This window comes from Chlorocebus sabaeus, chromosome 25, assembly GCF_047675955.1.
Source record: "Chlorocebus sabaeus isolate Y175 chromosome 25, mChlSab1.0.hap1, whole genome shotgun sequence".
In the NCBI taxonomy this organism is placed as follows: domain Eukaryota; kingdom Metazoa; phylum Chordata; class Mammalia; order Primates; family Cercopithecidae; genus Chlorocebus; species Chlorocebus sabaeus.
The window spans coordinates 68,194,306-68,218,877 of record NC_132928.1 but is presented as its reverse complement, the minus strand read 5'-3'; the positions used below and the strand labels follow the sequence as shown (position 1 = coordinate 68,218,877).

The 24,572-nt window shown below is 46.4% G+C and overlaps 1 protein-coding gene across 1 annotated transcript in view; it reads right to left on the bottom strand.

The window, feature by feature from the left end:
- The window catches only part of GALNT2 (polypeptide N-acetylgalactosaminyltransferase 2), a 218,113-nt gene that overhangs the window by 76,533 nt on the left and 117,008 nt on the right, over positions 1-24,572 (bottom strand). Inside the window, exon 3 of the mRNA XM_007989762.3 lies at positions 3,782-3,935. Within this exon, the coding sequence (XP_007987953.2) occupies positions 3,782-3,935 (154 nt within the window). The remainder of the gene's footprint in view (positions 1-3,781; positions 3,936-24,572) is intronic.

The following is a 24,572-nucleotide window of genomic DNA, read 5'->3' as shown; positions in this document are numbered from 1 at the left end:
AATACACAGTGTGTAGGTGGTGAGAGGACTGTGGAGAAAAATCAAGCAGGAAAGGGGGATGGGACGTTTTGGAGAGGCGGTCAGGGAGCTGAACTCCTAGGAAAGACGGTCAAGGGATACCTCACTGAGGGGCTCAGGGGAGGAGCAACCAGCCCACGTAAACGTGTTGCTTAATCTTCGTAGGTTACAGACAGAGTAATGTTATGTCATCTTATAGATGATAAAGGTCACAGAATTAAGAACTGGAGGGTCTGAGACTTTTAACCCAGGTCTGTAGGACTCCAAACACCTCATTCTTAATTACACTCCACCTGTACTGCTTTCAGATTTATCACAACTAAGGACTGAATTCTACTGTGCAAGCATTTCTATAGATCAACATGAAGGGACATACTGCAGAGACAAAAAACATTTTATATAGAAAGGTCAAATTCTGTAACAGCTCTCCATTAGATATACTGGGAGAGAAATTCAAAGAGGTAACCCAATCTTCTTAACCTGACATTCAACAAGAATGGTAATTCTAGAGCTTACACTTCGAGACACTAAATCGGCTCAGCTCTAGGCATCCAATTGACTATGGATAGACTTTAATTTAGCCCAAATCCAACAAATGTGGAAGGCATCCCAGCTGCCCCTTTAACACATGCAAATGAACATGACACACTGGCTGGAACTAAAATTAAACCCACCTAAAATGTATCCCACACTGTGGGATGAATATTCAAACATCTGTTTGGACAAACTCATATTTCAAAAACTTTGAAAAAAAAATATGTACATATAGTTTTGGGGACTTTGTAGGGACTTGCAAGAGAGGCAGATGAGAAAGCCAGCCCACAGGCTGATGAGCCAGGAGAAAGAACACCATTCTTCTCTCAGCTCAGGATACGTATGTAAAGATAAAATCTCGGTGGGAAACTAGCTCTTAAACCACATGGCGAAAAGAAATTCAGACCGTCTCATGCAGATGTCATGTCAAGCAGTCAACTGAAGTCATCAGGGAAGATTTTTGCACTAGATTCTGCTAGACTTTATTCCCCTGAGTTTAGGCCAAGTCCTTCTTAAAAGCTATACGGACCCTTTCTGGTCTTAAGTCAGTACCTCCTAATCACTGGGCAAGTTATTAACATTCTGGGCGCTCCGTTTCCTCTCTGTGTATGAAGATAAGCTTCAAGCCTACCTTTAAGGGTGGCGCGGATCGTGTGGGTGGGGGCCGGAGAAGCACCTGGCACGGGCTGCTTGTCCTGGTTAGCCTGGGGATGGGCTGGCCGTGGGGAAGTACATACCTGGGACCCTCTGAAAAAAGTGAAAGACCCTGTCCCCAGAAATGCACCTACATATGCACCTGCAACCTTGCACAGAGCTTCGGCCTCAACGCTTTCACAACATCCCAAAGTCCACGCATGGCTCCCTGGAGGTCCTTGGACCCCAGCTTGTCACCCCTTATTTTAGATACAGTATTTAACAGTTAGTCAAGCTGACTTTAACCAGGACAGCATAAGGACTGAGTAGAGCTGGCTTTAGAAAAGAAATTAATGGATGACAGGAAACATTAATCAAAGACAATCTTTTGGAGTGGAGTTAGGAAAATGATGAGATTCTTAACATTAGATAAGATATGTATGTTTACATATACTTGTATGTATCAGATATTAACACACACACACACACACACACTTTTCCCTGGCCCTAAAAAAACTGTAAAGCTACACATTTCTTAAATATGAGCCGGAATAGGTGAACACAGCTGACTAGAACCCAAAGAAAACTGTTAAGAAAGGAAGCTCCTGGAAGTCAACTGGCACCTACACTGTCCATAAAGTTCCTTGAGAGTAGAAGAGAAAAACCCTGTTTCACTGTATGCAGTGTGTGTGAACATAGCTTCACTGGCCGTTTGTCTCTCTCCACCTCTGCCTCCTCATCAGTCTCTGAAACTCCTGCCCATGAAATTAGACCCTTGCTGGCTCTCTGGAAGCCCCATGCTATCCTGGCAGGGCTTCTGCACTTCCTTCTTCCTGGGTGTCCCCAACCAATTCACCCCTCCTGGGACCTGTCCTGACCCTCCCACCCTCCTGAGTGCCTCAAAAGCATTCATGCAAAGTAGACTGTCCAACCCCTGGAGCTACACGACCTCACTTCCTGGTGCACCTGCCATCCCTAGCAGCTGGAATGGGGCCAGATTTTTCTGGCTGAAATTCTAGGATCCGAGCACAGAGCCTGACATATGGTAGATGTGTAATCCATATTCCATTCGCTGATGAATGAATGACTCTAAAAGTAACTTAGCAGGAAGATATACCAAGCACCCAGGAAAACAGCTGCCTTCAAAATGCAGCTCCTTATTTTTTAATAATCTGAAACAAGACTAATTCACTAAGAATTCCAATGTGAATGGCCTCCCAATCAAGGTTCTTAACAGCAAACCTTACAGGTAAGGGATGACAAGGAGGATTACGAATATCACTTTCCTGATACATGGTGACAAACACTGTTTTTAAAATGCCTAGCAACCTCCTGAGCTGAGCTTCATAGACCCCGAAGTACTCTCCACCCTCAAGATCTCTAAAGAATAAAAAAGGGTGGGAGTGGTGGCTCACGCCTGTAATCCCAGCACTTTGGGAGGCTGAGGTGGGTGGACCACTTGAGGTCAGGAGTTTGAGACCAGCCTGACCAATATGGTGAAACCCCGTCTTTGCTAAAAATATAAAAATTAGCCAAGCGTGGTGGCAGATGCCTGTAATTCCAGATACTTAGGAGGCTGAGCCACAAGAATTGCTTGAACCCAGGAGGCAGGGGCTGCAGTGAGCCGAGATTACACCACTGCATTCCAGCCTAGGCAAAAGAGAAAGACTCTGTCTCAAAAAAAAGTAAGAAAGAAAAAAGGGAGAGGAGAGGGGAGGAGAGAAGAGAAGAGAAGAGAAGAGGAGGAGGAGGTCAGGAGATCAGTGGCTCATGCTTACAATTCCAGCACTTTCGGAGGCTAAGGTGGGAGGATGACTTAACGCTAGGAGTTCAAGAACAGCCTGAGCAACATGGCAAGACCTCACCTCTACCAGAAAATAAAAATAAAAATTTTTAAATAAATAAATATTATCAGGGTGTGGTGGTGAATACCCATAGTCCTAGCTACCTAGGAGGCTGAGATGGGAGGACTGCTTGAGCCAAGAGTTTGAGGTGACAGTGAGCTATGATCGCGCCACTGCATTCCAGCCTGGGTGACACAGTGAGACCCTATCTCTAAAAATACAAAGAAAGATGTTGACAAGAGCCTTTCCTTCAGTATAGGATGTGGAGAGGTGGCATCTGTCCCTCCTGTGTTTCTGCTCAGTTTAACATCTACTGTGCTGGGTAGTTCATTTCTCCTTTCTAATCTCTAGAGCATTTCCCAATAAGCAGGAATTTAGATTTTCTTCCTCCAAGGTTGGGAACAATGACAAATTTTGCATTTTTGTGAATGGATCATAAAAATAGCAAGTTATCAGTAAATATAAATAAAGCCAGTCATGCAACTCTCTTTCTGACTTCCATGCTCTGGTCAGAAACCCACAGCCTCTGCACACTGCCACAGGGCACCTAAAACTAGAACTGGATCTAGAACATCCTTCCACTAACTGGGGGTGACATTCCATTGCCATATACCTCAGGATTTTTCCTAGTTTTACAACATAGATTCAATTTCCCAGAGTAATGGGGAAGTTCTGGCGTCACAGGTGAAAGCGACGTACTAGTTTCTGTGAAAGCAAATGAAGCTGCAGCGGGTGCCTGGTGGGGTACTTACTGGTCATGCCGGGTGTCAGGGATAGCTCTGTCCATTCGCAGCTTATCACTCTCTACTTGGTTGAACTTGTTGCGGGCGTAAGGGTCCTGCCCGGAGCGGACCATTGTTCCTCCAACATAAGCTTCCTGGTTAAAGTCTGGCCACCGTACTTTCCCTAAAAAGAGCAGAGCAGAGGGTAGGGATGAGGGAAAATGTGATCAAGTGTTCATCACAGAGACTGCAGTAAGTGTTAAGAAATCACATCCGTGGCTTCTTCACATAGTGGCCATTTAAAAAAAACTAGCTGAAAACAGCACAAGCAAGCATCATCCTGTCTACAAGCCAGAGAACAGGAAATTGCAGGTTTGCTGTTTACAGCGTGAAAGTTAAAGGCTTGGGGTACAGGTATCTGTCCAGTGAACAAAGTAAAATCAAAGTACCCATGACTGCGGCATCATTCGTGTTCTCTATAAAAGGAGATATTCTCAGCTTGTCCCACCTTCCCAGGGATTATAATGTTGACATTATCTCAGGTAGGGTGAAGAAGATCGTGTATAAACTACACATAAGGTATTCCATCATGTAACATCAGGTAACACAAAAATAAATGTTTATACAAAGAATAACCCCTAAGAACAGGATATCAAAACACCCTTGGTGAGACCTTGTCAAGGGGTCCTTTTTGCAGCTGTTGGTATGCCTGACCCCACGGGGAGAAAGCGAAGGATGTGGCTCCCAGAGGTGTCCCCACATGCACAGCAGGGGCCTGGCCATTCCTAACAGCCACATCATACTTGTTCTCTTCCTGGAAGGAAGCAAGCCAGGGCAGCCTGCCTGTCCCCTGGCACTGGCCTGAACCCTAGAATGTGAGGCCCAAGGTTCTCCAAGAACACACCACTGCACTGAGGAGCCCTAGCCTAGGGTAGAGGCAGTGGTGGTGACCAAGGAGCACTGAGGGGAGAGCACTGTGGGCGAGTGAAGTCGGGATGAGCCCCAGTGTAATAAAGGCAGAGCCAGAGACCTGCACGAAGGCAGGACGCTCAAACAGCAGAAGAAAGGCGGAAGGAGAGGCAGACTTGAGGCAAGGAGAACATATATGATTCTGGTCAACCTGGGTTTCCATCAAGCACCATTCACTTTGCAACCTATATGATCTTGGATATGTTATTCGTTGTTTGAAATGAAGTTTCCTACAAAATAAGTAAACAGAGTAACAAAAGGTTCTTCATGAGGACTTAATGGCCTATGATGTTCCATTTCATAGATATGACAAACTAAAAAATAATAATAAACACCACCAACAACCCTGTTCACATGAAACTCATACATTTTCCAGTGGCTGGAACTGCCATGAAGAAACATAAGGTTGTTACGGGGGCAGGGAGCACAGGGTTCCTGTTCTTTATGGGGTGGCCTGGTAAGGCCTAACAAGAAGATTTTGAGCAGATAACTGAACAAAGGCAGGGTGTGGGCATGCAGCTCTCCGGGAGAATAGGGCACTGCAGTGCAAAGGTCCTAGTGTGGGCATGAGCATGCCCATTCAGGAACCAGCCAGGCGGCCAGTCTGACTAAGAAGCATGCAAGAGCCTGGCCGTCAGAGCCAACACTGGAGAGGGGAAGGCAGGGCTGCTGGCAGCTACACAGAACAGGGAAGCAAGGGGGAGACAGCTCTTCTGCAGCATGTCAACCCTTGGGTCGTGCAGTTGACCCTGAAAACACAGTATGATAATAGCATGTGTACCTCCGTATCTACTTTCCCAACAGAAATCCCTCATTACACAATTGAAGGACCACTGTGTTCCTTTCTCTATTTCAGAGATGAGGAAACTGAGAATCAGTTACATGTAATTTGTTCAAGACAGAAGAGTAAATTTTCTATCTAAAAGCTCATCTGCTTCTTGTTGCAACTGTCCTGCGAGGTCAGAACCCCCATCTCATCACAGCTGGTTGCCGTGGAAATGATGCTCAGGGGGGTCACAGAAGCCTGGCCTCTCAAACAGAAAATCAGTTCCAAAACCCACGAGCCTGGCTACAGCAATGATACCACGGCCCCAGTAAACAGCTGCCTGCGGAGCCGGCCAAGGTGTCAGCATTTTCTTATGCCTCAAATAAAGTGTTTCCAAAACGTTTTACTGGAAACATGTGTTCCGTGCAAAGCCCATCCTAAAAATACTGCCTTCACCCTCATGTATTTTCAAGGATGAGAAGAAAAATAACACCCACCTGTGCTCAAGAACGAGCAGCCTCGACTCCTCACCAGTGAGTTTATCCTTTCACGGACTAATACAAAAGAGGCTTTGAAGCTTTTGTTAAAATCGAAACCAGCAGCACCTACAGCAGAATTCCAATGAGCTGGTTCTAACAAACGTGTTTAATGTCCTGAATACCCTGCACCACGGAACTTTGAACTATGGAATAAAGAACCATGACGGAGTCCCATGCACAGCCAGAGAGGAGACCGCCACCTGAGAGAGGTTTCAACCTACCATGTAACTCTTACAGCCTACTTGCTTCTCACCGGTGTGCTGGGGACAGCAAGGTCTGAGGACTCCGGTTGGTGTGGACCTGTGTGCAAGGAGAGCAGTGGCCATGGGACAAGGCCTCTGCAGAGCTCCTGAAGCTTCCATCCCATTTCCACCCAAATATCTTTTTGTGCTCTCACATCCCCACCGCCCTTCTGGAATTAGACCATCACAGCAGAGGGTCTGCAAGACATCTAATGCCAATCAGTCACAGGGTGGCTCAGACCCTGGCCTGCGGTGCATGCCAGGTGACTCCACGTGAGGTGTCATGCTAGATCCTGCAGGGAGAAACAACACACACAGGCCCGCGACCCATGCTGTGGACTTCATGTTCTAGGAGATGGAAGGAGACAGACAAGAATCAAATGACTGCACTAGGCTGGGTGTGGTGGCTCATGCCTGTAATCTCAGCACTTTAGGAGGCCGAGGCGGGTAGATCACGAGGTCAGGCATTCGAGACCAGCCTGGCCAACGTGGTGAAACCCTGTCTCTATTAAAAATACAAAAAAATTAGCCGGACATGGTGGCAGGCACCTGTAATCCCAGCTACTTGGGAGGCTGAGGCAGGAGAATCGCTTGAATCTGAGAGGCGGAGGTTGCAGTGAGCCCAGATCGTGCCACTGCACTCCAGCCCGGGCAACAGTGCAAGACTCCGTCTCAAAAAAAAAGAATCAAATGACCATACTAATAAATGTATCAATAAAAACTGAGCTAAGTGCTCTGAGGGTGAGAAATCAAGCATCTAACGGAGGGATCTTATCTAGACTGGGAAACCAGGGGTGGTTTCCCTGCAGAAGGAATATTTGTGCTGAGATATGAATCATGAGTAAAAATGAACTAGGAGAAGCCCTTAAAACCTCAGAAAAATAGTATCTTTCTTCAGTACCCAAAGACTACCATGAGACTACTTACCGGTACCCTGCCACACCCCCTTCCTTTGACACACAAGCATCTTCAACAGGACCCTGGTGTGGGCCCTCCCTTGCCTTGTGGCAAACTCCCCGAGACACACCGCCGTTTTACTAGAGACAGACTGCCAAGAGTATTTCTTTCATAAAAGCTTAGCAGTACTGGAATACTACAGGGGCTTTCAAGTTTGCTTGACAATGACATACATTTAACACTGTGACCCAGGTGTCACAACGCAAACATACACACCCAACTGATACAAAAGTCTCACAATGCCAAACTCGCCCTCACTATATGTGATGAACAGATCTATTTTTGCTTTAGGTATCTCACGAAACTGGCTTCACCACCTAATAATGGGTTACAACCCATAATCTGAAAAACGTTAAGCTAAAGAACCATTACTAAAATTGGTTATTTCTGTACTACATAGAATTGCTAGGTTGAAGCCACCCCTGGAGGCAAAGGCAGGAAAATCCATGGAGAACAAGATTTGCAGAGGGCACATGCGCCCCAGCCCAACCCCAAGCAGACAGGGACGTGGCGAGAGGTAGAGAGTGGGGTATGAGTCAGAGGTTAGAGAGAAACAGCCACGAAACAACCAACAAAACGTCTGAATATATCGCCTTCCTAAAAATATGACATGACATCCATACATCATCTTGTGCTTTTATCATCTTTTTAAAAATCTTTAAAAATAGTTCTGGAAATTAAAGAGCTTTAGAAAATAAAAATATATGAGAATCTCGGGAAAATGGACTTGGCTAAGCAGAAGCAGCTGATGGAAAATACTTCAAAGATATAACATTTTACACGAGGAGGCAGAAACTAGCTTCATCACCAAAGATGACAGGAAAATAAAACATACATTTAAATAACATGAGAAAGGTATTTAAATAACATGAGAAAAGAAAGACAGCATTACCCTAAGAAGGGCTGTGAAAACAGTTTGCTTATTAAATAAGGTTCTGAAAATATTTTCGATGAAATTTCTTTCCAGAAGATAGACTTCTCTTAGATGTGATCTTTGAAACCAAAGAAGGAATTGTTTGACCTCACCAGCCTTGAAACCCCTGATTTGGTGAAAATGAGCAGCTTACAGCTGATTATTCTGCAGACACGACAAGTCACCTGTCTGCAACCCCATGCTGACCTACCTGGGCTGGAATGAGGACTGTACTAGTCCCAGTCAAACCCTCAGGCGGTCCCACAGACTGCTCCGCTCCCCACATGCATGGCCATGTCCTCTGAGAAGCAGTCGGCCCACAAGGGTCTCGCTGTCCAGGGCTGCTGTCCTGCACACACTACTCCTCGTATTCTCCTGGGCTGCTGTCCTGCTGCACACACTACTCCTCGTATTCTCCTGGGCTGCTGTCCTGCCCGCACCACTCCTCATATTCTCCTGGGCTGCTGTCCTGCCCGCACCACTCCTTATATTCTCCTGGGCTGCTGTCCTGCCCGCACCACTCCTCATATTCTCCTGGGCTGCTGTCCTGCCCGCACCACTCCTCATATTCTCCTGGGCTGCTGTCCTGCCCGCACCACTCCTCATATTCTCCTGGGCTGCTGGTCCTGCCCGCGCCACTCCTCGTATTCTCCTGGGCTGCTGTCCTGCCCGCACCACTCCTCATATTGCTCCAGGCTCCCCTTCTCCACCCCAGGTGGAGACAGAGCTCCTCACCTCACAGACTCAGTCTCGCCCGCAGTACCCCAGCATTCCACATGCACAGTCCGCAAGCACCTGTCAACGGCTTTACTACTGAGGGTCGCGTCCTGGGTCGAAGGTACCGGAGGCTGACCGTGAAAAGGAATCCAATCCTGCGTGTGACTGGGAGGAACGCAGCTTCGTGTTAGTTCTTACACATCTCGTAGCTGCGCGCCGATCCAGCCGCATCTGAGACATGCTGTGGTCGTGCGCCGGACGCTTACTCCTACGCCTCTTTTGCTCATTTGCAGGCATTTTTTAAATGTGTTCCACCGCAAAGCCTGTCAGCCCTTCCGAGTCTGCCTACCCTATCAGTCAGATCCCTGGCTGGAGCACGGGGGAACAGAGGGTGCGGAGCTGGCCAACGGGGGTCCAGGCCAATGCTGTGTCACCGATTAGGATTCAAGGACTCGAGCAGAGGAGGAGCCAAACACACGCACACACGCACACGCGCAAACACACAGCACAAAATCCAAGCATGAGGGTGAGCCTGGTTCACTGACTCCCTCTGACACTCTGGTCTGTATAAAATGGAAATAATATTCCACTTCTGGGGTTGTTATAACAACTAAATGAGGTGACCACAGCAAAAGTCCTACACTACTAACTCTGATATAAATTCACTGATATTTACAGGCAGAAATGACGATACACAGAACGCCCCGGCCGCGCTGATGTAACCCCCTATGCCCTCACCCAGAAAGCACTCCTGGGAACCACCCAGCCACCAGGCGCTCTGTGACACCCATGAGGGGTGTCCCACTCTGCAACTGACCCCGGGAGGTGAGCAGGAAGCATAGAGGGAATCCCTGCCTTCTTCTTGGGGTTCCTGTGGGCTCTGCCTAGGTGAGCAGGGGTGCGGACCTGCGGATGCACTGAATTCCTGCCCTGCCGTCACCCACAAGTACCTCCTGCCCTCCCCACAGTGCTGTGAGAAGACAGAAGATGGGGCCAGTGGATGATTTCACCTACGTTTACACTTGTATCCTTCCATTTCCATCTGCTGCTCCCAAGAAACACCTGGAAATAATAACTCAACGTCACTCTCTGCTTGTTTCAGGCAGGGGGAGATGTGAGACAGGTCCCATGTCAGGTGGAGTGGGGAGGAAGACAGGCTTGCCCTGAAGCCAGGGGTGTTAGCGCTGGAAAGAGGAATAGTCTGGACACAGCCCACTTTACAAAATGGAAATGCCAGGGGCCTACTCTAAGAGAAAATTAGTTTTACTATCAGTCATATCATGATCAGTCAGGTCCTTACGTTTTCCACTTAAGCTGTTTTTAACATTCCTTGGCGGTATTGGGTCTGAGAAACCCCAGGACTGTGCAGAGACGGGAGGCACCAGCCCTCTGCCCCTCACCTGTGCATGTCATGGGCACCTTCTTTTGCCATTTTCTCCTGCTCCCTGCATCACCCAGAGGGCTACTGAGGGCCACAAAGCCTCTGGGGGCTCTGACACAGATGCTGAACTACTCCTGCTCAGCGGGGATGGTGTGAAGAGAAGTGGGACCTGCCTGCTGATGGCAGCTTGTGTGCTGGACGGGGCGAGAACGCAGGAGCCTATGTCCCCAGGTGGAGCTGTATCTTCCCATCTCCTGGTGAGACCCAGACCCACCCTCTCTCAATCCTAGGGTTGGAAGAATACTAAAGGGACGTCTCGCACTTGCTGTCCTGAGGAATGTATGGGTGACCTCATAAGACAGACGTTTTATTTTGGGTCTTAATTTTGGAGAAAAACAATCCACCACCCTCTATTTCCCCAAGTTGAACAGAAGAGCCCAGTATAGTGAAAATGTCAAGCCCGAGCAAATGTACAGAAATTAACAAACGCCTCACTGGAAAGACCCGCCATCCAATAGTGCGGAGGAGATGAGACAGCTCCATAACCAAAGTCAAGGTTCCAGGAAAGCCCCGGAGAAGGGCACTGGGCCTGGGTCTCGAAGCGTGAGCAGGAGCCTGCCAGATGCAGGTGGGATGTAACGGAAGACACCTGGAGACAGGGAGACCCAGTAGGGAGGGACGGCAGGCAGGAGGTGAGGGGGCCCTGTGTCCAATGGCTGCAAATCCTCTAGCCCGGGCTGAAGTACTCAAACCTTACTCTTCACATTCTAGAGTGCACAGGATATTTGGAGCAAATGAGTGCTGATCTACTTTACACTCTAGGAATGTGCCTCTGGCTGTGGAACAAAGGATGCTCAGACGGGAGACGAAAGCGAGGAGGCTGAGTACCCTGGTGCAAGCATGTACAGCCCAGTGCACATCTGCCCCTGCTCATGAAGGCCCTGCCCCTATCTGAGGATGTGTCCCCAGCCAAATGGCATGTCACCTCCAAGCCAGCCCAGCCCCTGCAAGCCCCAAACCCACATCCAGGTCTCTGCTCACCTCCGGCCTGCGTGGCCAGCAGTGCCTCCCCAGCATTTCCTCCTTCTCCAGGAGGAGCCACCGTGGAATCTGTGGCGGGGCAGGCACAGCACCTCTCAGGAAGGCTGTCCTGCTTCCACTAACCTGGCTAGCACTGCATTACAGTTTTGTCAGTCCCGTCTGCAACCCCAGAAGGTTTACCTGGGAACCCTTACTAAACCTGGTCTTCCCAGCCACGCCTGCACCACCGACGCTGTGCATACTTACAGATAAGGTGGGGCCACTGCGATGCTGTGTCTACCCCTCCTGCCAGCTGAGCTGCCTCTCAATGTGGCTACCTCCTCCAGGAGCCCTCCCTGGGGTCCCCAGCTGCTGCCTCTCTGCACCCTCTCTCCTTTCTTTCTCCTCTCTCTGCTAGCCTCTTCCTGCCCCCTCACACAGAGCTCCATCCCAACCACAGCTTTTCTAAAACCCTCTTGCCGGGGGGCCTTGTAAGTGCTTCCACTCTTCTGTCTAATAACTTGAAATTCCACTGAGGCTAGAGCTCAAGTTTAACCACATCTAACTGCCGCTGAACACAGGAACAAACACAGAGACAATGGTGTTTGCTCCTGCTCTGCTGGCACCTCAATGACTCCCAAGTCACTCCCCAGAAATTTGAGCCACCTCTCGGGTTCTGGCTGTGCCCTCCCTGTGTTGACCTTGGTCTGGACTTGGAGACACATTCACTGAAAGCCATTTAAAATGAGTCCTGTCACTCTCCACCTGGCTCAGGCTTCAATATCCTTCTAACCTTGTTTGCTGTACCCTTTTCAGTTTGGAGATCAAGTCTGGACAGAGAAGATGGAGGCCCAGTGGGAACGGGCAGGCTCCGCTTCCTCTCACTGCGTAGCTGGGATGTTCTTCTAGCTCTCTCTCCTCCCCTTGTGTCCACAGGCCTATGCTTGTCATCTCCAACACTGACCCCTCCACATGCACTGGAATCGGCTGCCACAGCTCTCTCTGCTCCCCACGGTGGATGGAGGCCCAGCCCGGAAGCTGCTAGACAGTGCATTTCAGTAATAAATGAACATCCTGCTAAGCCCTATAGGTGTTCCTGCAACTTGTTCTGACACTGTTCCCAGAGGCCTGTGGCACTGTGGGGAGAGTGTCCCTCCCCTCCTGGCCACCTTGCAGCTGCATCTGATGTCTGATAGCAAATGGAGGCCAGTCCATTTGAAGGGCTGGGCTAACAGCAAGAGGAAGCGAGATTCCTTGCCCACTACCTTTGGAACGACGGCCCTAAGGCCTTCCCTTCTTATCCCTGTAGCCATGAAAAACAATGTACACAATCAGAGAGGGGATGGGCCCAGGTTAATTCTTCTGCCTCTGAGAGAGAAAGGCCAGGACTGGGAGAGACAGACAAGTCCTGGCTCTGGACTCGTGCAGGAGAAGGGGGTCCTAAGGCTGGTGCTGGAGGAGAACTTCCTGCCACTTCTGTCTGCCGGTCCATTCTGTAGGATACATCCCTGCCCACTATCCTGACTCAGCCACTACCTGGCCACTGCTCCCTTGGTTACACAGACTTCAGGCCCAGTAATTTTTTCTTTTTTTCTTCCCCATCTTTGACTTAGTTGACATGCCTCCCCACTGATACCCTTCATCACACCTGCTATCGTTCACGGCACAAGGTTTTGTGCTTTGGTACCTCCTTGGGTACAGAGTTTCTTCTACCTCCCGTAACCCATCCACCGGGCTCTGAGTTACAGCTGCCTTTTCAGAATCTGTTTTTTCCTGGTTTCGTTTTGGGAACTTTTCTCCCTATCTTATCAAGGCTGGAGAGCAGCACGGCATGCCTCGAGCAGAGAGTGGCTGGCGACTGTAACTGCACGGTCCATGGTGCCTGGGAGTGGAGGCCGACCGAGCACAGGCACTGAGGCCCTGGGAAGGGTGCTCGGGGCCCCGCCAGCATCAGCTCTGTGGCTGACACTCTAGGACCTGGCTGTGGCCAGAGACACACCAGACAGGGGTCCTAAGTGTCACTCAGGACACCATTTCCATGGGACAGTTCATTCTGGGATCCTAATAACCAATCCTCAAGTGAACTTTTTGAAAAAGACACTTTTATCATCAGGGGACTACTTGCATTTGGATGACTTATTCAAATAAACATTGGTTTAAAACAATGCTGCCATTCCAAACAATGCCACTTCTTTCTTAATATTTTTATTTTTACTAAACCTCATATTTGGGGGGGGGGGAAAAAGAAACCTATTAAACTGACCCTTCAAAGAATTAACATCACAAAGCACATGAAGACCCAAGCACACAGAGGCTCATGCAAACCCCAGCACAGACAGGCATGCGCACACCCCAGCACACAGAGGCTCCCGCACAGGCACATGCACAAATGCAGTCTTTAGAGGACTCTCAGTTGCGACTGTCCTTCAGCAGCAGATCGTGACGTTCTGGCACATGTTCCCGGGCAAAAAGCTGTCATCTACCACCCGCAGGTGTACAAAAGGAGGGGAGGTATCCTCCTGGGCACAGGTCCCATCGCGCAGGAAACTGAGAGTCTCAGTGGATTCAGGCTGCAGGAGGCTTCGGGATTCTGTACAGGTATTCAGTGCTGTACTGCAAGTCTTCATTCAAATCCTCCCCAGGAAAGACAGCTTAAACAAATGTAAAGCTACCCTACGTAAAACAGAGCAACCACTGGGAAAGCAGCCAAGGAAGGAAAACAGAATGTATTTAATATCAAAGGACAAGGCTCTCAGATTTATTTTAACCTCTTGGTTGATCTCAAATTGAATGTAATTTTACTGTGCTTAAAAGGAAAAAAAAAAAATCCTACCATTCTTCCTCTAGAAGGTCATAATGCTACACCATGAAAGAAAAGACAAGGGCTAGGCCAGGATTACAAACAAATAGATCCATTTCAATTACAAAGGCCCATAAATTATGCTTTAGTATTTGTCACTGGATATCTGGTATCACAGGAAATTTTCTTCACCTGTGAGAAAGCATCTCTTGAAATAAGGAATCCCACACATCCATGATTAAAGATTAAAAAACCAGGAAATCCAAAGAAGTGATAAAAAGTTATTTAAAAGAAAACCTAAGAAAATATCAGATGTTATAGAGGAAACAGTTTTCATTTGTTTAAAATTATCTGTGCTTTCAAAACAACTAAAACTATACCACAAAACAGTATCAAATTGATAAAGTGCAGTAAATCTTCATGTATGAACCATCATATATCTCTTCTCCAAACCTGAAATGAAAATTCTTCATTTTCCCTTATATGGTGTAGTACTTAACCATAATAAATTTAGCCTATTATACATGGTCTTGACCAATCTTCTTTTTTTTTTTGAGACGGAGTCTTGTTCTGTCGCCCAGGCTGGAGTGCAGTGGCCGGATCTCAGCTCACTGCAAGCTCCGCCTCCTGGGTTTACATCATTCTCCTGCCTCAGCCTCCCGAGTAGCTGGGACTACAGGCACCCGCCACCTCGCCCGGCTAGTTTTTTTTGGTTTTTGTTTTTTGTGTATTTTTTAGTAGAGGGGGTTTCACCATGTTAGCCAGGATGGTCTCCATCTCCTGTCCTCGTGATCCGCCCGTCTCGGCCTCCCAAAGTGCTGGGATTACAGGCTTGAGCCACCGCGCCCGGTCCAAACTTTTTATCTTAAATATCAGAAATAATATCAAAGTGAATCTACTGCCCAGAATCCCGCCAAGAGATGAAAAAGACAGAAGGAGAGAAAGAGAGCATCTGTTAACCAGTGACTACTTGGTCTGCTACTTCATACAGGACCTTGTCCACACCATACCATAACCATGTCAAATATGATGGTTTCCGCTTTACAAGTTAGGAAACTAAGGCACAGAAGTTAAACTTATCCAACATATCACAGCTGTAAGATGATGGAACCAGAACTCAAACTCCTAATTATGCCCAATCTGTGTTCTCTCCACTGCACCCGACAACTCACTTTTAAGTGGGGGAAACTGAAGTGAAACACCAAAAAGCAACCCCGCATGCCTGTGCAGTTCCCAGCTGCCCAGCCCCCTTTCAGGTGGCAGTGCCAGTCCTGTCTCCACCCTGGAGTGACTGAGTCTCTGACTTTGAGAGCACGTGTTCCTGTCTCTGAAACCCTGGCACCACCTGTTGTTGGATTCAGAAGGAACTGTGGACATCGTCTCTCCAGGTGTGAAAACTTCTCCATTACAGTCCCCAGTGTCCAGCCACAGTTTAAGAGGTGCTGAGCACGGGGAGCCCCCCGTTTCAAAAAGCAGCTGTTTCACTGCACAGCGAGAACTGTTGGTGGGGGCTTCCTCAGATGAAAACAAACACTGCTTCCTGAACAGGCACAGTGGCTCATGCCTATGACCTCAGCACTCTGGGAGGCTGAGGACAGGGGATCACTGGGGCTCAGCAGTTCGAGATCAGCCTGGAGAACACAGCGAGATGCTGTCTCTGCAGAAAAATTTAAAAATTTGTCTGGCATGGTGGCACATACCTGTAGTCCTAGCTACGTGGGAGGCTGAAGCAGGAGGGCTGCTTAAGCCCAGGAGTTCGAGGCTGCAGTGAGCTATGATTGCAGCACTGCACTCCAGCATGGGTTGGTGAGACCCTGTCTCAAAACAACAGAAACAAAAAAAAGCTTCCCTCTAACTTCTGCTCAAATGCAAAAAACAGAAGTCTCAAATAAAAAGAGAAAAAAAGTCATCGACCTCTTTTATATGGTAGCCTTTCAAATATTCGGGCATCACGCTCCCACTTCCCCTTGGAAGCCCTTCTGGAAAAACATCCACAGTTATTGCACGTGTTCCTCATCGGACACTGCTTCCGCTTCCTCAAAATCAAAGTCACTGTTAGCCGGACTAACCAGTTTATCATCTTCCCTGAACACTCTGTGCTCTGAAGAGAACAAAACACTCCGGCTATGGGGCAGCAGCCCGGGGAACACTGGATGTCATGTGACTGCTTCTGGACATTGTATTTCGACTAATAAAGCTTAAGATAACTATTTTTAAACAGCTCCATTACATTTCTGGTTACTGATCTCAGCCCTTGGTCTCCACTTTCTTGCTTGTTGGAAGGGAAGAAAGACAATGGAAGACTTCTTCTTCAATGTTGGCTAGAGTAAGAAAATAGGCCCCCCCATGGAAGACAAAATGGCAACCAATATTTAAAAATGCATGCACTGCCATTGACCCTGCAATTTCACTTTTAGGAATTCATTTCAAGAAAATAATCATGGACATACAAAGATTTACCTCTCAGGATACTGGCTGGAACCCCTCTTTATGTCCCACAACAAAAAATAAGTTCAATGAGCCGACGGCTGTGGAGATGTTGCTGCCATTAAAATGCTACAGGAGATGTTTACGGACATGAAAAGGAGTTCCCGATATATAGCCCAAGCGGAGATGGCACACCACGGTGCTGTATTTGTAAAAATGTAGCTGAAAGCAGATGGTAGGGGACTGCCCGTAGGAAAAGGCCCCATTTCAGGAGGGAAGAGAGAGGAGGGTGGCCCCCTGATCAGGGAGCCAAAGCCCATGAGGGGCTCTGAAAGAGAGATGGGCATGTGTGGAGAAGCGTCTCAGCAAATCCCCCAAATCTACTGAAATGTTAGTCACCTTGTGGATGACCTGAATTTTCATAGAAATTCATGGAAAGACTGAACTTTGAATGTGGGATAAACTCAGGACCTGTTGTCAGAGAGGCCAAATGCTTCAGGAGCATTTGGTCCCAGGAGCCAACTCTAAGAAATTGCGTGCAGGGCCTGAGGCTTCAAGTGCCTGGGTCTCGGCACGTCCCATGCAGAGGAGACCCCTTCGTCTCAGCGATGGGGGCAGCACACGACCTGGGTATGCGTCCAGGGCAAGTATGGAGGCACATGTGGTGGGAGAGGAATGATGGTTATTTCTGGATGGTAGAATTATGAATATAATTTTCTTATTTTTGCTTATTTGAATTTCTAAAACCTACAATACACATATTGCTTGCTTTTTAAAAGATGCTTCCCTGAAGACACTGACAGCCACTTATTTTCCTTAGGACAACACTGTGGAGATCACTGGCCTCAGGCCTGGCTCATGGAGACCTATGTAGATTTCGCTCCCTACAAGTGTCACACGATTCCACCCCAGACAACATGTATCACAGGGCACATGGTTCACAGAGACCGGGAAGGGAATTCTGACCTACAACATGGGTAAACCTGGAGGAGTTACGCTAAGTGAACAAGCCAGAGATAAAGGACAAGTACTGTAAGGCTGCGCTCATATGAGGGACCCAGAGGAACCAAATTCATAGAAACAGGAATACCAGGGCCTGCGGGAGGCAGGAGTGGGACACTGGAATTGCACAGGTAGTTTCCATTTTGCAAGATGAAGACAGCTCTAAAGATGGATGGTGGTGATGACTGCACAACACTGTGAATGCGCTTAAAGAAAACGGACCTGTATGCTTAAAAACGCTTAAACTGGCAACTGTAGCATTATGCATCTTTTACCACAATTAAAAAAGATAAATGCACAACGCCAGAACCCATTAAGTCACCTAGAAAAACAAAGGGTCGGGGAACATTTCTCTCTGATGCTGCAGCAATGCTGAACAAATAACACAAGTGGTTCATCTCATCTTTCTTCCGGCAGGTGGGAAGTAGAAAAGCTAAAACATCTCTGTTAGGATCAGTGGCAATTCACACCCTGGATTTAAGTTCTCTTAACACATTTCATCATTCCCATTTCATTCATCTTTACGTGAACATCAGCAATTTCTGTTCTGAGAAATCCACTGTCTGGGATAACTGAACCAGCAACATATCCGGGAGGGGTGGCTGGGATGAAGACACAGCCCAGGACCGGGATGGGGAGGGGCCTCAAGGAGAATCCCGATGGCCTCAGGACTCTCTCCTTTCTGAACTCTCTCCCTACCCACGTCTCTCCTAAGCCTCAGGCCCTTACACAAGGTTACTAAGGAATACGAGGATGACACTAAGGTCTCATAAAGGCATAGAGAAAATCTGCTCCAAAAGCCCACATTGACCAAAGGGTGAGAGATGTCCAACAAGAACCTCATCAACAGCTGTCCTCAGAGGCAGACCTTGGCCTTCCAGCCCCTACAGCTGCCCCTGTTCCTTCTAATGGCCCCGCTCCTCTACTGGCCCCTGCTCCTCTACCGGCCCCCCACTCCTTTGCCAGTCCTTCTGCCAGCTGGCTGGCTGGTCAGATTCACGGACAATTACGGGGAGAAACTTATTTTTCAATCCAGAGGTTTTTCCACACCAAGGGGAAAAAATGAGATTCTTCTCTATCAGATAGATTTCCAAAATACAAAATATTGACTAATATACATACTCTATTTGAAGACAATATTTTAAAAACCAGCGCTAAAAAAAAGTTCAGTGGTTCCAAGTAGAAAGCATGACGCTGAAATAGAAGCAAGGGTCACAAGAGCTTATGGGCAAAAACTCATCCACAGTAGACCTGAAATGTGGTATGAGGCTGGGGGGAACTATAGAGATATATTTTTACAGCATCTAAAAGAAAATAAAATTGTTGATTCTAATCTGAGAATAGAGATGAAAGGGAAATAGGAAGACAGAGTTAACAGAATCGAAGAGTTCTAGAGCAAGAACGTATCTAAATTTTACAGATGAGGAAAATAAAACCCAAATACTCCCTAAATACTCTAAGGCCACAGGACTGGTGGCACAGCTGAGCCTAGAGCTCCCGGTCACTATCCTTGCTCCAAACCCCGATCCTGTGCTCCCAGGTTATTGTTCTTGTCCCCATTCCATGACTTCCAGCTGGGACTGCCACTTGGGTGGTATACTTTATCCAAATTCCAGATTCTTCCCCAAAGTATGATGAATGAGACAAGAAATAGAGTGAAAACAATAATCTGGGTTTTTGTGACCATGGCAGCCCCAAGAGTGGTAGTATCCAAAGTGGGGCCACACAAGACAATCTTTTGAGGCAAAGAAAGAAAATGACAGACATTGTCAAGTATTTTCCTCATCCTTTATAATAGTTTATTTTAAATACACTTTATGATACAAACAGGAGGCCGGGAAATACTGGGTAGGAGAGGGCGGTCCCTGGCGAGGGCCACACCGTCAAGCCTGGAATCGGGGGGCCCAAAGTGAGAACACGCATTTCTGTTTTCCTGCCTGAACGTTGCCTTTTCCAAAACCACCCTGGCCTGCCCCATCCCCCATCCTGTACCCATAAAAACCCCAGGCCCTACCGGCAGAGCAACAGAGAGAGAAGAAACAGCCGAATGTTGGAGACAATCAGCTTGATTTCTGACAGACAGCTTGACAGTGGGACTTTGGAGAAGAGTTTGGCCGGGGACAGCAGGACTCCAAGGGAAGACCACCTTCCTACTCCATTCCCTTTCTAGCTTCCCATCCCACTGAGAGCCACTTCCAGCACTCAATAAAGTTCTTCACATTCACCATCCTTCAATTTGTTTGCACAAACTGATTCTTCCAGGACACCGGGACAAGAATTCAGGTACCAAGAGGGTGGATGCAAAAGGCTGTCACCCTGACCCTGCACTGATCTAACAGTTAAGTCATCTGTGGACAGCAAATCAAAGAGCACACTGTAACATATGTCCTATGGGGCGCCAGGGGTCACAGGTACCCCCACCCAGATGCTGCTGGGGAGCTGCACAGAGTTCTACTTCTGCCAATGCCCAAAAGCACTCATCTCAGCCCCTGCACCCACTCACCTGCGTGCTACCCCTCCCATGAGGGGCTGAAGGCTGTGGGCTGAGTCCTGTGAAGGGGTCAAGGGAACTATCCCATTTCATTTAGAATGTATCAATAGATCCATATGTCAATATGCATGTAATTCCTAAGTGAGCATTTCAATACATATGTGTGTCGGGGGTGGTCTAAATATATGTTTGCTCATAGAGCGTGCGGTCAGAAAACTGGAGGCTGTTGGCCTGGAACATCACTGCTCTGCCCTATTAGATCTGGCTCCTTCATCTGTCAGTGGATTCTGTGGCCATAAAAGCATTCAGCTTGGTGTCATGTCTTCCCGCCCATCTGTCTACAACTGCTACATGCCCAACACACAGAACACAGGAAGCCACTGAGCTTCCTGAACAACCCACTGACACACTGGAAAGTGCCATGGCCAGTGGATTCTTGCAAACCATAAAACTTTAGCTGTGTTCCTCATGCTTAGGGAAAATTATTTTTCAATCACAAGAAAATTTCTAACAAAACAAAATTACGTGCATGCTGGTTTAGTAAGAAAAATGGTTTCAACATAAAAAGGAAAGAAAGCCTTCGGCAAAATAAAAAGACATTGTGCATTTATCAAAAATTACTACTAATAACTCAAAAGACAGGCAAATCAGTACATTCCGATCTCTTTGAAGATAAGAAAACCAACTGTATGCAACAGTTAAGGATATGAAAGGCAGAGTCAATGTGAGCACTCAAATGATTTTAAATAAGGTGTGACTCTTAATGGTCAAATCCAGCCTATGACCTGAAGATGGCTTTTCCCTCCCTCTCTCTATTTGCCTGAAAACCATCAGAACACCTGTATGTTTTTAATAGAAGATAATTCATGGGAAGTCTCTCATTAATCCACACAACAGATGTGTATATCCTGGCTTCCCATTATTATAATAAAGGAATATTAGTTAACCATTCTATTCAGATACTCCCCATTGTGTGGGCAATGTTTACTTTACATATGAAAGAACTATGGCTCAGGGCTTCATGACTCATCCAGGAGCTGGAAAGATGACAGGGAGGCCGACTTAACACACAAACTGACTGCATGCAGGCGCCCAGTCAGAGCTCTTGGAGGAGACACTGACATACCTGCATCTGGTGTAGCTGGGACAATGCAGGGGAGGGCACAGACGAAGGAGGGGCTTGGACTCCCTGGGGTGAGGCTTGTCCCGCCACAGTCAAGAACGTGCAATCACTCTCACCACCACTCTCACCACCAAAGCAAACACTTCATAAATGGACTTCCAGTTCCCGATAGGCATGTAAGGAGCTTGAAAGTCGTTACTCTGTCCTAACAGTAAAAAGCTGAATAAAATGAAAAATCAGCACTTCTTAGAGATCTGTCTTGGATCTGTTGCAGAAATGTCACAAGCCACAGCCCCACAAAATGGGACAGGTGAATACAGGGAATCACAACTCACTGGAGTGGAGGCCTGTAAGTAGAAGCCCCTGAAGATCCACTACGGGGCTAGGAAAACCTAAACTGGAGTGGAAAATTTCTGGAGGCTCACTGTGGACAAGCCTAAGAGACTAAAAACTCCAGGGGGAACCCAGTCATGGGGGTGGAGGAGGGGTGGGCAGCTATATTTGTGTGAGTTTTACCTCCTGGAGCTCTACCAGATCCTCACAGTGAACACTGGAGAAATATCCCCTCATGCTTACAACAGGGAGAGGGGAAAATAACCATTTTGAAACGCCAGGGCGCTGTGTTCTTATTAATAAGGCCTGCCCTCGGGAGAAACTATCTAAACAGGGACTAAACTGCTGGCATTTATCAGAGCCTGTCCAATCTGAGGGACAGGAAATAATCAGCCCCTGCTAGACTTTAGTATCACCTAAGGATGTGGAGAAGGGGAAGCTGAAAAGCAAATGTGAGGTTCACAGCCCAGGCACAAAGGCTCCTGAAAAGAATGAGACCAAATCATAGGACTATAGTAAGCTTTCCCTCCCACTACAGCTTAACATGGCACAACTAAAGGCCTATTTACCAGGGTCCCGTGCACCCAGTCCATCACATCCAGTTTTCAACATAAAATTACAAGGCACAGTAAGAGGTTAAACACACACACACACACACACACACACAGAGTTTAAAGAGACAGAGCAAGTATCAGAACCAGACTCAGATACAGAACAATGTTGGAATGATCAGATCAGGAATTTAAAACAACTATGATTAATATGCTAGGGACTCTAATGGAAAAAGGAGATAACACACAAGAACAGACAGATAAGGTAAGCAGAGAAACGGAAATTATGAGAAAGAATCAAAAGGAAATGCTAGAGATAAAAAACAATGTAGAGAAAGGAATGTCTTTAACGGGCTCATTAGCAGATAGGACATGCTGATGAAAAAAATCTCTCAACTTGAAGATATGACATTAGAAACTTCTAAAACTCAAATGCAAAGACAAAAAAGATGAAAAAAATTGAAATAATATCCAAGAACTGTGGAGCAATTACAGTGGTGTAAAGATGCATGATGGGAATACCACAAGGAGAAGACAGACAGAAAGGAACAGGAGAAATACTGGAAGCAATAATGACTGAGAATTTCCCCGGATTAATGTTGAACACCAAAACGCAAATTAAGGAAACTTAGAGAACACAAAGAATGTATAAAGGCTCCAAAAACTACACTGAGGCATATCATACTCAAATTGCAGAAAATCAAAGATAAAGAAAAAAATATTGAAAGAAACACCTTACCTATCAATAGAGGAGCAAAGAGAAGGATTACAACTAATGTCTTCTCAGAAACCATGCAGGAAAGAAGAGAGGAGAGGGAAATATTTAAAGGGCTCAGAGAAAAAAAAAAAATCACCACCTAGAATTCTGTACCATTTAAGATTCATCTTCAAAAATGAAGGCGGGATTGAAACTTCCTCAAACACAAGTTGAGGGAATTTGTTGTCAGTAGACCTGCCTTGCAAAAAATGTTAAAAGTAGCTCTTTAAACATAGGAAAATAACATAGATCAGAAACCTGGATCTACACGAAGAAAGGATGCATCAAAGAAGGAATAAGTGAAGGTAAAATAAAAACTTTTCCTTTTTTTTTTTTTTGATTTGGAGTCTTGCTCTGTCACCCAGGCTGCAAAGCAGTGGTATAATCTCGGCTCACTGCAGCCTCTGCCTCCCAGGTTCCAGCGATTCTCCTGCCTCAGCCTCCTGAGTAGCTGGGACTACAGGCATGCACCACTACGCTTGGCTAATTTTTGTATTTTTTGTAGAGACGGGGTTTCACCATGTTGGCCAGGCTGGTCTCGAACTCCTGACCTCAGGTGATCCGCCTGCCTCGGCCTCCCAAAGTGCTGAGGTTACAGGCATGAGCCACTGCTCCTCGCCTATTTTTCTTATTCTTAATTGAACATATAATGGGTTGTTTGAAATAATAATAGCAACAATATATTCTATCATGTATTCTTTTATATATTATATACCTATGCTTATGTGTAAGTAAAATGAATTACAGCAATGATATAAGGGATGGGAGGGAGGAATCAAGAATACTTTGCTATTATAAGATACTTGCACTACCTGTGAAACAGTATAGTGTTATCTGAAAGAAGACAAACTAATTTTTTTAAAGACATATAATAGATACGCTGAGAAGGGAGAGAAAATGGGATTATACAGAAAGCTTAATTAAAATGACAAAAGGCAGAAAAAGTGTGAAAGGCAAAAGTACAAACATAGAATAAGGGCAACAAATAAAAAACAATAACAAATATAGTAAATATGAATTTAAATACACCAACAATCACTTTATACATCAATGGTCTAAATACACCAAAGAAAATACCAAGATTGTCAGTGAGAAACAAAAAATAAGTCCCAATTATATGTTGTCTACAACAAATCCACTGCAAATAAAATAACACACATAGATCAAAAGTAAAATGTTAAAGAATGGCCTTTACCAAGAAAGGTTAGATCTATCATGCTAACACTAATCAAAAGAAAGTAAGAATAGCTATATTAATTTCTGACAACGTACACTTTAGATCATGGGCATTTTTAAGGGATCAAGAGAGCATTACACAATTATTTTTTTAAAGTTTGTTTTCCAAAAAGATACAACAATCCTTACTGCGTATGTGCCTAAAAAGAGCATTAAAATACATGAGGCAAAAACTGATAGAACTGCAAGGAAAAATAAATGAACTCACTGTTATAGTTTGAGCCCTCAATAGTCCTCTATCAAAAATGGGCAGATCCTGCAAGAGGAAGCTCAGTAAGGACAGAGTTGAACTCAACAACACCATCAATCAACTAGATATAATTGACATCTATAGACTAATTCAGTCAAAAATAGCAGAACACACATTCTTCTCAAACTCATATGGAACATTCACCAAAAGAGACCACATTCTGGGCCATAAAGCATACCTTAACAAATTGAAAAGAACAGAAATCAGACTGTGTGCTCTCAGAACACAATACAATTAAACTAGATTCAATAACAGAAAGACAGCTAGCTGGGAAATCCCAGAGTATGTGGAGACTAAACAACGCCCTTCTAAATGACACAGGGGTCAAAGAAGAAATCTCAAGAAAT